Source organism: Biomphalaria glabrata, chromosome 1 (assembly GCF_947242115.1).
Source record: "Biomphalaria glabrata chromosome 1, xgBioGlab47.1, whole genome shotgun sequence".
NCBI classification, from domain to species: Eukaryota; Metazoa; Mollusca; class Gastropoda; family Planorbidae; genus Biomphalaria; species Biomphalaria glabrata.
The window spans coordinates 37,830,846-37,847,624 of record NC_074711.1 but is presented as its reverse complement, the minus strand read 5'-3'; the positions used below and the strand labels follow the sequence as shown (position 1 = coordinate 37,847,624).

Genomic DNA, 16,779 nt, shown 5'->3' with positions numbered 1-16,779 from the left:
GGAGAACTCGTCTTGAGGCTGCGGATATGATGTGATGTTAGATCTCACATTTTATTGGATGTTTAAGGAAACTATTACAGAGAGAATAACAAAGATGACGAGGAAAAGGGGAAAAAAAAGTACAATATATCTTAGCAATAAATACAAACAATTGGTGAATTATTTATACAAGTTGCATTAGGAACAAAAAGCAAAGGCGAACATAATATGAAATGAGAACGTCAATTGGAGGTTTAAGACCCTAATTCAAAACAAGATGAACACTAGTTACAATATGATAAGTCTAAATAAAAGACCTGCATTGATCTTAACCTTAAAAAAAAAGTAAATTTTCACTTCAAGACCACGCGGTCTATAGTGCAGATCATGTGAAGGTCATCTGTTTCTTTGGTCAAGCGTTAACAAGCAGGGTGTCATGTGGCCTACACAACGACCAACCGCTTTTACTTTCCCCCAACTTAAGTCAAGTACCCATTAGGGTTAGGTGGACTCAGGGGCGTCCTAAAAATCCCGAAATTCAAAACCCCAGTCTTCACCGAGATTCGAACCCATAACCTCAGGATCGGAAACCAACAGCTTAACCACTCAGTCACTGCGTCCACGATGTTTACCTTGGTTACCACTTTATTATCTACATTACTGACAGTCACATAAATTACCATCGTATTGATTACCGTCACATTAATTGTCATCGCCTAAATTAAGTCACATTAATTACACACATTTAATTGTATTATAGTCACTGCAATCACATTGATTTGTCACATTAATTACTGTCACACTAATTGCAGTCATGTTAATTACAATCAAATTAATTACTGTCGTGTTAATTACCGTGACATTAATTGTCATCATATTAATTAGCGTCACATTAATGACCGACTTTGTACTTGAGACATCTAATGACATTAAGAGTAAGTCGAACAATTAACAAGTGATAGATCCAACTCTTTACATTGTGTACTGTAAGACATGTCTAAAGCAAAGCGAGTAGACTGCATGCAACGAAGCTAATTTGATTAATTAAATTCTAATTTGACTTTTAGTTTCAAAGCGTCACAAACAAATATGTTGCATTGACTTCAACAAGGATAAGCAGAAAACTTTTTTTCCGTACATTTGCAAATATCAACTAAACGGAAGCCGATGTTCTATATTAAATTGTTTAGTTTGAATAAGAAATCATTTTTGCATTGTTATATTTTAGGATACTGTTGTAAAATAAAAATACGACTCATTTTAGATTCTTGCCTGCTGTTTGAAATAACTACAATGTGCGCGTTTTCTATGCAAATTTTGAGCAGGTCTAAACGTTGTTCATAAGTTTATAATGCAGCAGTATAATAGTCAAAGAATCTTAACGTTGAAATTAAATATAATAATCAAACTAAGAGATTAAATGGATAAAAATAATTTCAATTTTTATTTCTATCATACATTTTCTTCTATGACGGGAAATGTATAAATATTTAGTGTGTGTGTGTGTGTGTACCAGGGGCGGACTGGGTATCAAAATCGGCCCGGGCATTACCATATAAACCGGCACACACATGGCATGTCATATCATAGCATAGCATAAAGTACGGTCTAACGTTTTGCAAATGATAATACGTACAATATATAGTGTACATTTTTTTTTATATTCTTGTTGAATTTTTTTTTTTAAATTGTAGGTTATTAAAAAAAAACAAAAAAAAAACAAGAAAACGTGTTCGGGCATCTGTGACTTACTGCTGTCAATTTTTTTTTTAAGGTTGTCTGCATTGAAAAGATTTTTTTTCTTTGGTTGTGACCAGACCGGCCCATTTTGTGCCGGCCCACCGGGCATTTGCCCGTTTGCCCATATAGCCAGTCCGCCCCTGGTGTGTACCGTGTTTATAAGCTAAGCTTTTAACTGATAATTTGGGTGCATATCTTAGCACTACTGAATGAACATTGTTTTAAGCCATTCCGTTTGTAACTCAATTTTTAAAACACTAATTTGGTAACATGCTCAATTTAGAGTCATTGATATTACTTAGTCTATTGTGAAAATCTGCAAATTATATCTTTGCATTAAATGCAGATCATAGACTTATATGTTATATCTAGACTGGAAACGGAAAACAAATTCTTATCCGCAATTGATCGATTCACAGACCTATATATATATAAATTTTATGTACGTAACTCTTTTTCAAGCTCTAAGGGGAGTCGCCCAAGTCAATCTTTTCTGTCTTAGAAAAGTAATGATCTCTAGTTTTCAAAGTTTAGAAATAATGCAAAATCATTTCTCAGATTTTCTTTAGAATGGGCTATTAATCACAGAACTATATATTCACGCAAATATGTGAAACAGTAATTTCCTGTTAGTTTCCATTGAGATAATGTTTCAAAAATCCTAGATCGAAATAATTCATGTCTGTTGATTTTAATAATCTTATGCTCATTTAAATAGACTGATTAACTAGATCTTTCTAGATTTTATATCTAAAAAATGCAAAATAATAATTATGAGACGAGAGTACTCTTATTTTTGATGTTCAATTACTAGATCTAAATCTAAAAATTAAATTATATGTTACATAGGTTAGGGTGGAAAAAAGCAACTTTGCGTCTTATAGAAACTTTACAAAACAACGCCTTGTTTCAACTTTGTAAAAAAAATTTCACGACATTTTTTGTAGTTTTAAAAGAACTCCATGTCCAGTCTAGATACAATATATATATATATATATATATATATATATAAGTCTATGGTGCAGATAAATTTGTCAATAAATTCTATGCCGTTTTTTCTCACATAGTCTCAGAGAGTGTAATTGAAATTAATGAATGTTAAGGACGTCATCCAAATAACTTTTCGAAACATTTTTAATGAATAGTTTGGTAGAAAACTAGCAATTAGAAATCCCTCTGTCCCAAAAAAATAAGAAAGAAAGAGCCTCAGAAATAGTCTACACACAAAAATCAAACTTCCCACATAGGGAACAATATGAACGCTCATATTTCGATTTTAAGATTGTCTAAAGACAGAGTTATCGAATTCTTTTGTCGTTCGGATTTATCGACGGTCGAGGGTTCAAACCCTGCCCGCTCCCATCCCCTGTCGTCCTGCTGGAGGTTTGGACTAGGAAGTAAACTATCTTCAACTCTGAAGGAACACCCGAAACATGTCAAACAAACAACAAACTAAGCTTTCCGTCATTTAAAACATCAAAACTATTCAAAAATTGATTTCCTGTAATCTAAAATCAATATTTTAACTAATCCTGCCTTCCGTTTGGCCACTGTGTTAACGCAACAAGTAATAAAGAATAAATTCTTCTCACAGACTTAACATCGACGTTTCAGTGAATATTATGGTATTATTTATTGCTGAATATATTTTATCAGCAATTATCTGCTAAACTACATTCTCGGAGGCAATTTAAAAAAAAACAAAAAACTTTAGTGTTAGTCTTTCTATATTGCGTACACAACTAAAAGGCAAGGAGAGAATTGCACTTATATTTGTTGCCTAAGTGCTAATTTGGATGGCTGATTGGTCATGTGGTATGCGCTCTGAACTGTCATTTTGTTGTCTAGTACCGGATTCGTAAGCAGCCCGCTGTCCTCCCCCGTCTTCCTGGGAGAATTTGGTTTAAGATGTATCTATCCTCAAGTCTAACGGACCATCAGAAACATAGAATACATTTGACAAACCTGTTTCTCGTGTATCCCTGAGGAGTCCCTGTTTCTCCCAACTTTTGATCCTGCTCATTAAAGATCCTTGGACACGTGAAATTACGTCATTTTAATCAAATGAACTCTGGGATTCAAACTCTAGATCGTTGATTTGGGGCTTGTGCCCTACGTTCTAGTAGGCTCTAATATAAACCAAGGAGTGAACTAATAATCGCCAGAGTCGGTGTTTGTTTAACCCATGTTAATTAACATAGCCAACATTACCACATACTTCAGTGATTACAGTAGCTTTGCTACACTAACGTCCAGATCTACCAGTAGATATCAGCCTATAAATCTACACAATAACCCAAACTTTAAATGTATTAAAATACTGTTAGAGCCTCGTTACAGATTGTTTGAATACCCTTTCAGGAAATGTAGAATGTTGAAGCTGTTTCCAATGAAAATGATTACATGGAAGTTAAATAATGAAAGAAACGTTGCACGAGCAGTGGACGTCACTGCACTAAAGACAACACTGTTCTTGTCTAGTATTGAGGACAGCGTGCAAGGCTCAGGAGTACCATGTCGTCCGAGGCGCATGCCCCACGACCAGGTGGCCATCTTGTATAAAGATATATAAAAGCTAGGAGGATATTTTTATATTTATGAACAGATACTCTATGTTTTTAAAGTACTGAGAATAAAATGGGAAATGACGACAACCAATTTTTCTTAAATCCTTTTATACTTGTTCTCAAAACATTCCAAATTTACGACTGAAATGTGTGATTGAGATAATGATTGAAAAATGTGATTGAATTGTGCGATGATTCCGATCCTCAAATCCAGTTTTGTTTCCAAAGACGTCTACATAATCAAGGATGGCTGTCTGACCGAGCGATATGCGCGCTGAACTTCTCTTTCGGTCGTCTCTGTGGTCCCGGGTTCAAATCATACCCTGCCCACTGCCATCCCCCGTCGTCCTTCGGGAGGTTTGGACTAGTATGTAGGTCTACGTTAACTTCAACTCTGAAAGAACATCCGAAACATGTAAAAGAAACAAACATGTCACTTCCACAAAAACAAATTATGGATAAGTTTTCCCTTTCCGAGTGACCATACAAATAAACCAGCTTCAAAAAAAAAGAAGAAAAAAAATCAGTCATGCATTTATCGGCCACCTGATCGCCATAGAATTAAGGAATACCAGTTACTTCACAGTTCACCGCATCAAATGTAAGCGTTGATGACTTAATGAAAGACTTCGTCTGAACATTACGGCTTTCATATATTTAAAACTAACCGTATATTACCCGCGGGTCTTGGTGTGCGTGTCGTTGATATAGTGTATTAGAAACAATTAAACAAATGATAATGTTATAAGTAAAGAGAATGCGTAAATGTAAAAAAATAATATGAATAGTGCTATTAAAATAGCTAATCGACCAAAATCCATTTTTTGTTGCTAAAAAGATTTGTTTGCACATAGAATCTTTATTGAGCTTTTTAATTATTTTATGTTAGAATATTTAATATCACCCAGAGCCTCATTTGCATGTCCAATCACAATGTGTTTACACTGCGCATGTAAGGTGTTCGCGACACATGAATGGAACTATTAAAATGTATGTCAACACGGCTTCGCAGCTATAGCGAAAGAATGTGTGCAAAAATGCTTTAGAAAAACAAATTTGAAGGTTAATTTTTTTTAAAATATGAAACGAATGGACTATATTTAGTATGTTCATGTGTTAAAGTATAATACTATCTTTGTGAAGAGTAGTTCTATCATCGAATCATCTATCGAGTCGAATTAGACCTAGGCCTAGGGTTTGAGAGATTTTAAGTTCTGCGCATAATTAACCTTTCAGTCTTGTCTAATGAAAGAATGTACGTCAGGATGTCTAGATTCGCAGATATAAGGAACGAAAATGTAAAGGTTAATTTTTATTAAATAATGAAATCAGTAGACTATATTTTGTATAAGTAAAAAACTATCTGTGCAAAGTGTAGTTCTTAAAATTAGATCTAGATCTCGATCCGATCTTGTCTCATGTAAACATAGCCTAGATCCATGAAATAGTAATACTTTCATAGATTTAGGCAACTTTTTTTTTGAGGGTCTTAAGTTTGTTTTAGGGTTACTAAAAATACGTTACGGTTCACGTTAGTACCCAAGGAACATTTATACCAAGTTTTATCAAGATTAGTCAAACTGTTGTGATTTCTATTAGGGACACACATACATACAACCCTACATACGCCTTACTTTCTGCTTTATAGTATAGATAGCATTAACAACTCTTTCTCAGAATCTCATCCCATATGCTAGAATAAATTTGTACAAATACTCGTTCTTCCCTATTGCTATTAGAGCATGGAATGGTTGCCTGAGCCAGCCAAGAAAACCAGTGAATTAGCAGAATTTAAGTCAATGGTTAATATGCATGACGCGCAGGACGTAATCATATTCTTTTTTGAAGTATCGTCTGAATTATATAAGATAAGATCTTGATTCGTCGATGACAATATTGTAAGAGTCACATCTTTTTAAGACTTAGTACAGCTACCCTTTTGTTCGTAGGCAACTAATCAACAGCTGAAGTGAGATTAAGGCTGTAAGGTGTAACTTATATCACAATAGTGGACCAAAGCAACAAACCTCGTACGGGAAGAGCTTAAACGTGGATAAGAAATACTGGACACACCAGCAGAGTCAAACAATTATTTAAGAATAATGCGAAGTCTTACAAAAGGGTCGGATTTAAAGCCATATCCAACCCAGACCAATCTTTATAGAAGGCATGGACACTAACCTGCAACGTAACAACCTGTAGGCAGTTTAGACCGTACAGACCTGTGGCGTGGCAACAAGCTATTGGTCAAAACTGTCCACAGGCAGTCACGTTGGTCAGTGTTGAGGCCTTCTATAACGAACGGTTTCGCTCCGACCCGTGGGGCGAACGTTGGGAAGCAGGGACCCGTGGGGCGAACGTTGGGAAGCAGGGACCCGTGGGGCGAACGTTGGGAAGCAGGGACCCGTGGGGCGAACGTTGGGACCAGTTTAAAAGAAAACATTTTGGTTTTCAAATGTTTGTAGACATTAACTCGAAAAACGTTTCCAAGTAAATAAATTTAAAATAGTGAACATTAATAAATTGGATAGCCACTGTTTAAATAAATGATAATTGATTAGAACCTATCAAACATTTCATCGGCATGACAAGACGATCAAAGGGCATAATGTCTACAGAAATAGTGAGACAACGAAGACTTAAAAATAGTTTTCATTAGTTACTTTTTTTTTTAATGCGAGGCTCATTTTTTTTCACTCTTCCTTAAAACTTGGCAATTCGCCTGGCGAGGTAATTGACGTCACAGACACTATTTTGATGTGATTTAATTAATTTAATTATTTACACATTTATAACTGTCAAACCAGAATTTGCCAGTTGTGGCTAATTAGTTTTATTTTCCATAAATTATCCACCACATCATATAAAAATAAATAGAGAGAATTGGGAGCGGTATTAGAAGTACTATAAGCAAGTATTGGTAGCATTGTATACATATAACGTATGGCGTGATATTATATATGTGTGTGTGTGTGTGTGTGTGTTATATTTACTCTGGAAATCACTTCACATACATTTGAGAGTCAGAGATCAAAGAAAAACTATCGCCAAAGACAAGCATTAATTAAAAAAGAGAATTGAAATAGCCCAAGGCTACAACGGTTTTGTCTGCGTTAGATGTAACTAAATAGTTTGGTCACATCTGGGTCACTTCACATACATCATTTTAACTTATCTTTGCAAAGGAAAACATGTGCCTTATTACAAGTATTTCTTTAAACTTGGCCAACAAGTGTTAGTAGCGGCTGTGTTTTGTTCTTAACCAAATAGATCTTCACTTTAACATTGACCATTCATTGATTTTAAACTGTTCAAGAAGAGTACACGAACCAACATGTCCATTTTGATTTTGATCTTGGACAGATCGGAACGATTTAGAGGCTTATCTTAACACCCGTCTCGTGTATTTTACCACTACCAGGGGAACTAGGACTACGACAGATTTATTGATCCCTTAAATGGAAATGTGATCTAACTACAAAGGCTTTTATTAAAAAAAAAGAGCATTTCTTCAAAAAAAAAAAAAAGTAATGACAGAAATTTACACAGACATCTTGATGGTATTCACACGCCTACGAGCAGCGCTGATGTAGTTTACAGGGTGAGAACAAATGAATTTCATTTTATAGCCATCAACAAAAACTTCAAAAACGTCTCCAGTACCCTGCTCACTTTTACCAATTTTTTTTTGTTTTTTTTTTTTTTTATTTTCGAAAACAACAAATTCTCTAAATGTCGCTTTTTTTTTTTTTTTTTGAAATTGTGTCACCTCTTTTCAACTCTTAAGATGTCAGGGAATTATTTTTGTTTTGTTTTGTTAGTCTCGGTGTCGGAGTTTTCTCAACGTGACTCGTAGCCATCCCTATAATCTCTTTGACGATATGGTCTTTGAGTTCTGTCGCAATAATCAATATCGTCTGCAATATTCAAATCAGTCGCTGCTTCATGGATATCCGCGACATATCATCCCCCCCCCCCCCACCTTGTTTTCTGTGCTATTTGAATCAATCCCTGCTTTAGGTAACAAAACAAAACATTCTCGTCCAACTACAGAATCAATCTGAATGTTTCAAGTCTTATGTTTGATTGTATTTGTTTGTTACGATTGTGTTTGCCCTCTCAATTAACTCAATTTAAACAATACTAATGAGAGAGCGATGCCTGACAAATTTCCTTCCATTCTCTATAGATCGAACTGAAATGTTATATGACCTGACGGGGACGTTACCATGAATTGTAAAGTGAGTTTGTTCCAACTGTATATTAATATCTAGTTTTAGTATTAACAGAACTGTTCTATGTTCATTATTACCTGCAAAGTCTTTGTTTTGATAATAGTTTTGACTTGGTAAAAAATTGGTTATTGTATCAATGAATATGAAAATGAATGGACCTCTTTCGCCAAAACGACGGTCACGTGATATCCATGTGATTCGAACTGGGTCGCAAGCTGTATAGAATAGATTAGGAAGCACGTGACTCAATGGTGTTTACGATTGGTGAATGAGGTTCATTGAAAGACAACAGCAGTAGGCCCAACGAGGAGATATAGTCTGGATATTCAAGCTTTACTTAGTGGGAACAAACTATCTCTAAAATAAGAAACATATACAAATAATATATTCTAAATGGTTATTAAGCGCCTCTTGACAAACAATTAATAAAAAGATTAAAAAAAAACTTTAAATTTTTTTAAAGTGAAATAAAAAAAAACACATTATTTTTATGCTTGCAGATACTGACAAGCTAATCGATAGTTTAGTGCTTTCAGTGTAGTAAGTATCGCATAATTGAATTCGTATGTCAGTGCAGATTTTAAAATGAATTAAATACAGCATTGGTCCAAAGTCTGCAGTAGATTGGTGCTGTTGATCAGTGCGTCGTGCCTGGGGGACATTGACATACTTGGATTATCCTTTTCAAAATGTGTTATCATTAATTTTAAAACCAAAATATCAGCTTATCCGGGATAGGCCGCCACTAGTTGAACATTTATATGAATGGATAACATCTATAAATGATTGATATGCAGACCTATGCACGCCAGTCATGTTTCGATTAAAATGTGTTTATAATGTTTTTTGAGTTGATTGGATGTGGATGCATGATCACAGTGCTGGAGTACGGAGTTGTCTGTAAACGAATTTAAAATATTTGGCTGCAAAAAGTGCTTAAAAACACAGCAAGAAAAATAATGATAATATGTCAGTCTAACCCATTTGAATACGTTATTTATACTGACAACTGACAAATATATGTCTTAAGCTATGCATATTTTATAATATTTAGTATACGCGTTGCTAAATAAAAACATGTATTTATATAGATCTTTATATAATAAAAGTGCGTCTGAGCAAGGCCGACTACAATCGTTAAAGTCACTGTCTGAATTTGCACTTTGGAAGAGTAGATACTAGATGTGAACTTCTGATCTTACTCGATATAAGGGGTTGTCTGTGGTAGTTCAGGGGCGGCAATAGCAGGGGGCGGGGATGGGGCCTGCATGTTCGGTGGGACCTTTCTGTCGTCACAAGGTGTACAACAAGTAGTGCAATTTACAGTGCCCCTAAGCGCCAGCTTTAACTCAACATGCGCCATATCTGGTCCTGAGTTGATGTAACCTAAGGACGTAGATTCGGACATTCAAAAACAAAGATCAACAGTGCCGTTGATAAGTCAGGAAGGGCTATTGTAAAGCTCGACCACCCAAGGCCTAGCGTCGGCCTATATCCCGAAATAATCAAAATATCTATATGATTTGTCGTACCTGCTCGGTAATGCCCCGAAATACTAATTCTGCTCAAGGCTTTGGACCGAAAGATCCCTCCCACCAGTGATGTAAAAATAAAACAACTTCACTAAATCTTAAGTGAATAATTAGCACCATTGTCGAGATAAAGTATATATTATATTATATTATATTATATTATATTATATTATATTATATTATATTATATTATATTATATTATATTATATTATATTATATTATATTATATTATATTATATTATATTATATTATATAAAACATCAGAAATGAGAGTAAAAATAATAATTAGTGTAAGGAACATGTAAAACAACAACATAAGACTGACAGACAGTGTAAGTCTTTCTAAAAGTCATAAACATAACAAAATATTGACTAAAACGAGATCAGAAACAAAAATTAAAAGTTACTTACCATGGGCGACCCATCCATGGTTACAAGAATCACAGTAGCGAAGACTTTGCTTGCCAGGGGCGAAACACTCGCAGGGGCAACCTGCTTGGGTGCACCGGATGGCCTGCAACAATAACAAAGGCGGTTGACCAGTGAAGGACAGTCTGGAAATGGTTTCCCTCGACACCAGCTCTCGTGAGATGGTGTGCCGGAGGCGGAACAAACCTGTGTATAGGTCACTCATACTGACCCTCATACTGTGTCCACTTACGCTGCCTCTGCTGCTGCACCAGGCCATCGTAGCGGCGTTGGTGGCGCAGTGCAAGTCAGAATACCCTCGACTCATAGTGTCAAGTTCTTTAGGTTTTGTGGACACTCATATTTCCCCTAAATGTCCTCAAACCAAACAGCCAAGTACATACTTATAAACAAATAAAATGTGTAGTGTTTTGCTCATATTGACAACTTCTAAAAATAATGTTTAAAAACAAAATACAAAAGTAGTGACAAATTTTCGAAGTTCTAAATGCAGAAAATTTTGATTATTATATTTTTGTAAATATAACATTGCATTTAGCATTTGAAGTCAATTAATTTTAACACAGACGAAGACTGTATAATGCTCAAGTTTTTATAGAAGTCAGTTTTGAAATAAAGTACTGAGGATAACTCTATGATGTTTTAAGTATGTCAGTAATATGTTTGTCACATGACAGTGTGGCATAATCTATCACGTTGATGTCAAAAGAAAGATCCATGCAACACTAGAAATGCAGCGTCGTCTTTGAGTGAAACATCGTCTCACCTTGCTCACAAACAAGAAACACTACTTTTGTTTGGCTAATTCAAACAGCACTAACTCACGCACAATGGCCCAAACAGCGTCAACTCGAATAATAAAATTAGCCCACAATCTGAAAGAATGTCGCGATTTACAGCCCTTGTTGCCATGGTCACGCCAGGAACACTAAAGTTTGACAATGTTCTCATACAGCTGTCCATTCCATCTGATTCTGTGTTCATGTTTGTCCCTATTGAACGATACGGGACTGTCGTCTAGATGATGAGAGACGATCTGACTTATTAAGAATGTAATCACTCTCCACTTGTCCAAACAGAAGAACCCTCCCACAAGGCAGTGTTCAAGCCAGGAGTTGCCGTGGTTTTATCGACTTAAGTCCATATCAGTTTCCGCTGATGTTAAAAAAAGAGGGTGGGGTAGAGAGAGATTCGAACGTAGGAAAAAAAAGGTGGGGGGTGGGTGGGGGTGTAGGAATGAGTTCTCTACTCGCTGTCCATGGACGGTGAAATGTACTCGTCCCGTTGGTGATGGGCAATCTTAGGACAAAGCAGCGCTCGCGCTCATTAAAATAATAGAGTACGGGGTGTGAGAGAGTGAGGGTGATCGGGGGGGGGGGGGGGGGCTGCAAGGGAATGGAGAGGTGTCCTGAAAGTGGAAAAGAGAGAGAGTTGTAAGGGCGGGGCGGGGGAGAACACTTAAAATCCCGATAATTGAGACAAAATACTCGCCAAATTTTGTTGTAGTTCCGAATGTTCAGTGGAAACGATTGGGGGGGGGGGGGGAGAAAGAGAGAGAAGGGGGCAATATAAAGAGTTGTAAGAGGAGAAAATGAGGTCAGAGAGGTAGAAGAGAGTTCCCAAGACAGTAAATGAAAATTGAGGAAGAGGAGGGTGGGGGTCTAGTTTCGGATAATAAGAAATTAAATGATAAAACAGCACAAAGCAAGCGATAAAGTTGATAGCTTTGTTTTTTAAGTGCTTTAAAGAGGAAGAAGAAATAAGCACTAAGATAGTGGAAACACTTCATCTAAAAGGTTCTGGTCAGCAGAGAATGAAAGAATGGCACGTTACAGAAAGTATTTACTACAGAGAACACTGGACAACTACAAAACCTGGTAGACTACAAGAAAGCGTGGTAGACACTACAAAACTTTGTCGACTACAAGAAATATTGAACTGCCATAGTTACTTTTAATTAAGTCTAAAACAAAATGGCCGTGAAGCCCAATTCCCGCTTTCAAAAGCCAATACGACATAAATATTGCGTCCATGCAGACACATTCTTGACCATTACAAAACTTAAGAACTACTGTTGAGAGTGAGCACCTTATGTTGAGAGTGAGCACCTTATGTTGAGAGAGAGTGAGCGTATTACTTTGGATCGTTACTTGTGTCTCAGTGCCATATCTCTGCAGCATCCCCCCCCCCACACACACACCGTCCCGCCGCCTCACCTCGTGCCTGATTACTCGTGATTCCATCCATCCGTCACACCCGTGTCTTTCCATCAAACGGTGAGAACCAAAGTGAGAGCTGGGCCGGGTAGGAAGTAAGAAAACAGCCCCCCCCCCCACACCAGCTCTCTAGAAGTCTCCATCGTTTACCTGTCTGACAGACTCCTCGCTCGCCTACCTTTCTATCTACGACCTACCCTCCCCCCCCTCCCAATCCAAATCATCTCCACCCCCTCTCCCCGTCACCTATCTGAACGGTCTGTTATCGTTGACGGTTAGCCTAAAAGTTGTTCCTCCGTGCGCCCCCCCCCTCCTCTCGCACCACCTTACACCCATACTGACTTCAAAGCCGTGACGAACTCACACTAAAGTCATTGCAGATCACATAGATGTGTAAAGTCGATATGACCCCCCCCCCCCACCCCTCCCCCTTCTCATTTTGCGTCTCATCAACACCTAGATATTTCACCATTCAGGAGAGTCGTGACGTCATCGCAAGCCATGGGAGACAAATTTATAAATCAGTAAATATGATAGGAAAAAAGACTCTGGACTGCCGCTTCAACTTTCTAGACTAAGTCTACAGTAATATTAAACACGTGTACCGGGTGATGTAACATTAAATAGTTTTGATTTATAATGATTGAATTTGGTTTTAAAGAGAGGAAAATTGAATGGAATATATTTCAGTAAATAAATACTTCATGTGAAGAAAAAGAAAACGGGTATATTAACTTTTCATAATTAATTCTCTCATTTCAAAACTAGTATCTGGTACCAGTGAAGATGGTGAAGAGTTCTAGTAAATGTCAACTGGCTTAAGGGTGTCCTTTAAACTTAAACGTTTCTCACCATATTTTCTGTTTTCTTAATTGATTCAATGAATCCTTGCTTTGAAAGAAAATAAGTAGAAAACATTTTCGCCAAACTACAAAAATCTATCGCCAAACTACAGAATCTATCGCCAAACTACAGAATCTATCGTCAACCTACAGAAGCTATCGCCAAACTACAAAAATATATCGCCAAACTACAGAATATATCGCCAAACTACAGAATCTATCGCAAAACTACAGAATCTGTCGCCAAACAACAGAATCTGTCGCCAAACTACAGAATCTGTCGCCAAACTACAGAATCTGTCGCCAAACTACAGAATCTCAGCAGAAAATTTCATCCCCATTTATTTGCAAAATTCTTTTCCTCTTCTATATTAATTGATTAAATAAAAAAAAAAAAAAAAAAAAAACTCATCGTTACCGCATTTGTAAAATTTTAGTTTAAAAAGTGAAAGGAACTTATAGAGAACTTATAGAGAACTTATACAGCAAATAAATTCAAAATTAATTCTTCTCTCAGGCAGATAGTTTTGTCTTCCACGTCTCAAAATTGACAGTTCTGGAACCTCAAATGCTGAGCATGATGATTCTGGGTAAATCTCGAGTTTTAAATATTTAAATTAACAGTGAAATGGTTTATTTCTGATTAATGTCCATCTTTATCGGTAGAGGGTACTCTCGATTGAAAGAAATACTGCAAGTAAGCATAGAAAGAGGGTACCCAGATTTATCTCCGTAAGTAGTGAACCCTATGGGCCAGTGAAATACTTCTCCTGTTTCTCTCTTACACGTCCAATAGCGGTAGCGTGTCAGGTTTGAGGGCAATGGGCAAAAATTGGTGTGGGGGGGGGGTAAGAACTTTGAAACCTACCTGTTTAAAACTTTTGTAGATTAGTTTGTCATGTTAGCTCTTGTGTTTGTGTTTGTAATGTTATTACTGCGCCTTGAGCCTACATTTTGTTTGCTAACAGCGCTTAAAAATAAAATTATTTTTATTAAGTAGTCAAATTTATTCTCACTTATTATCTTGTATTTTTTTATTTCTTTTTCATATAAATTGCTTTGGGATAATCAATTTTAAAGTTACAGCCATTATACAAAGCTTATATCTAACTCTGTACGGTAATAGGTTTAAACATGTTTTTTCTCCCAGACTTATTGTCGGATTAAGTTGAAAGCTTACACAATTATTTATTGAGGAAGATAAAACAGGAATCAATAATAAAATTAAACTATTTAATTAATTACTGATAATTAATTATTTTGTTTGATACCAAAAGTATTCAGAGCTATGGCTAAATATATCCCTCTTATCCCTTATCCCCCGTCACAAAAAAAGCACTGTATACACACACACACATATATATATATACATCCGAATTTACATATATATATTGTAAATTCGAATTCTTCCCTAAGCTATTTAAAAAAATATTTTTTGTTATTCAAGTATATGATTGATGCAATTATAACGCAGCAGACTACGATTTTTTTTTAAAATAACATTTCCACATTCACAGCGTACTCATCAGATTGTATATCTGTGACTCTAAAGAAAGGGTACCGCCCTACATCTCCAAACTAATGTTACTGTACTATAAGATATGCTGAGAGATGTGCCGATTACCCGGGGGTCTTAACGACACACTTATCTTCAAGGCAACAGCGACCTCGTATAGCTACTTGGCCAACACTGCACTCTCTCTCTCTCTCTCTCTTACAGACGCTCAAGTTGTTCAATGTCGCTATGTCTTAACACAATTTCTTGGATGCATTAGAAAAGAAAAAGATGGCTAATAAAATTAAAGCTTCTTAAAGGATCGAACCCACACGCTTTGGTTTTCGTTGACACCCTGACTGCTACTTTTTAATTTCGAACCGAGGCCGACTTCGTCTTAACACTCCCCTCCCCTCTAGCCGTTTATCTGGCCAGCGTTCGCTTGCTTCACTGCGTCGGGCGCTAGTCGGCCCATCGCGCGTGCAACGGCTACCGAACAGAAGGTACTGAGCTAAAAATAGACCGCGCGCCCGGCCTCTGAGTTCTGGCATCCGATGCCAAACCCAAGCGTCTTGCTCCCTCTTCTTGTCAACAGAAGTTCGAAAAACTTTTCCCCCCACCCCACCTCTCCCCTCCTCTCTTTCCGTTTTTCCCTCTTTTAAAGTTTCAAAAGTTTATTTCTTAACTGGAACACAGGACTTGTATGTGACACTAGAATGTACTTTGGAATAGTTGAAGTGAATACATTTTGTACTAAGTAATTTCTTAAGTCTATTTTATCCTAGGACTAACACGTGTGTACTAAATCGTCACAACATAGCACTCACTCCTGCTCTCTACCTGGTAGTCGCGCAGGTCCTAGAGAACACAGGATATCGACATTGCTGGTCAAACCGTAGTTCCCCCCCCCCTTTTTTTTTTATTTAAACGCTAGCTAGGTCAGTCAAATTCTACCTAAAACTTAAGAGTTCAATCACATCGTTATAAGACCACTACTCGAAACGACGATGACGTTTAACGCTGAACAAAGAATGAAAACGAGAGAGTACTCACCTCCAGAGGTTTCATAGTCGAGGTCTGACTGACATTAGAGTTCTCCGTCACACGCTCTGACGGCACGGACTGGGAAGGGTGGCGCTGTGATGGCTGAAAGGAGAACACGAATGCCAAATTTAGAACTGGTGTGCGCGTCCACAGCAGGCGCACGTACCGAGACTCTGAACGTAGGTGTCTCAAAAACACGGCATCGCGAAGATGTCTAGGAAAAGAGGTGGGGGGGGGGTATGGACGAAGAAATAAGGGGGGGGGGAAGGGTGAGTGCTCAGGAGAAGAAAAATGAGGAAGATGTGAAGGAGAAGAAGAGGGACGCCAACCTCGTGTTTGAGTGGCTCTGGCACTGTCACCCCTGCTGGCGCTGTGCCCAGGATGAAAATAGTGAAAGGGTGCTGGGGGGTGGGGGAGGAGCGTTGAGGATAAACTAGGAGTTTAGACTTAAGAAGTTAAAGTGAGTACTGTTGGAGAGCACGTAGGGCTGTGTGTGTGTGGGGTGAGTTGAAGGGTCAAACCACGTGTGTGTGCGTGTGTTCAGAGACCATCCTGAACTACACAGTCATCCCATCATACCTATTACTAAGTAGTATAGATCATCGTGTTCTCAATACCAATACGTTTTTATGTACATTCCACTCGACCTCAATTGATACATAGATTATGTAATATTTATATGCATTGTTTATTATGCCC

The 16,779-nt window shown here is 37.2% G+C and overlaps 1 protein-coding gene across 1 annotated transcript in view; it reads right to left on the bottom strand.

The window, feature by feature from the left end:
- Positions 1-16,231, bottom strand: part of LOC106068698 (zinc finger protein basonuclin-2-like) — a 55,065-nt gene extending 38,834 nt beyond the window's left edge. Inside the window, exons 1-2 of the mRNA XM_056035243.1 lie at positions 16,090-16,231; positions 10,466-10,568 (exon numbers count right to left, since the gene is read on the bottom strand). Of these exons, the coding sequence (XP_055891218.1) occupies positions 10,466-10,568; positions 16,090-16,104 (118 nt within the window). The 5' untranslated portion in view covers positions 16,105-16,231. The remainder of the gene's footprint in view (positions 1-10,465; positions 10,569-16,089) is intronic.
- Between the last annotated feature and the right edge of the window lie 548 nt (positions 16,232-16,779).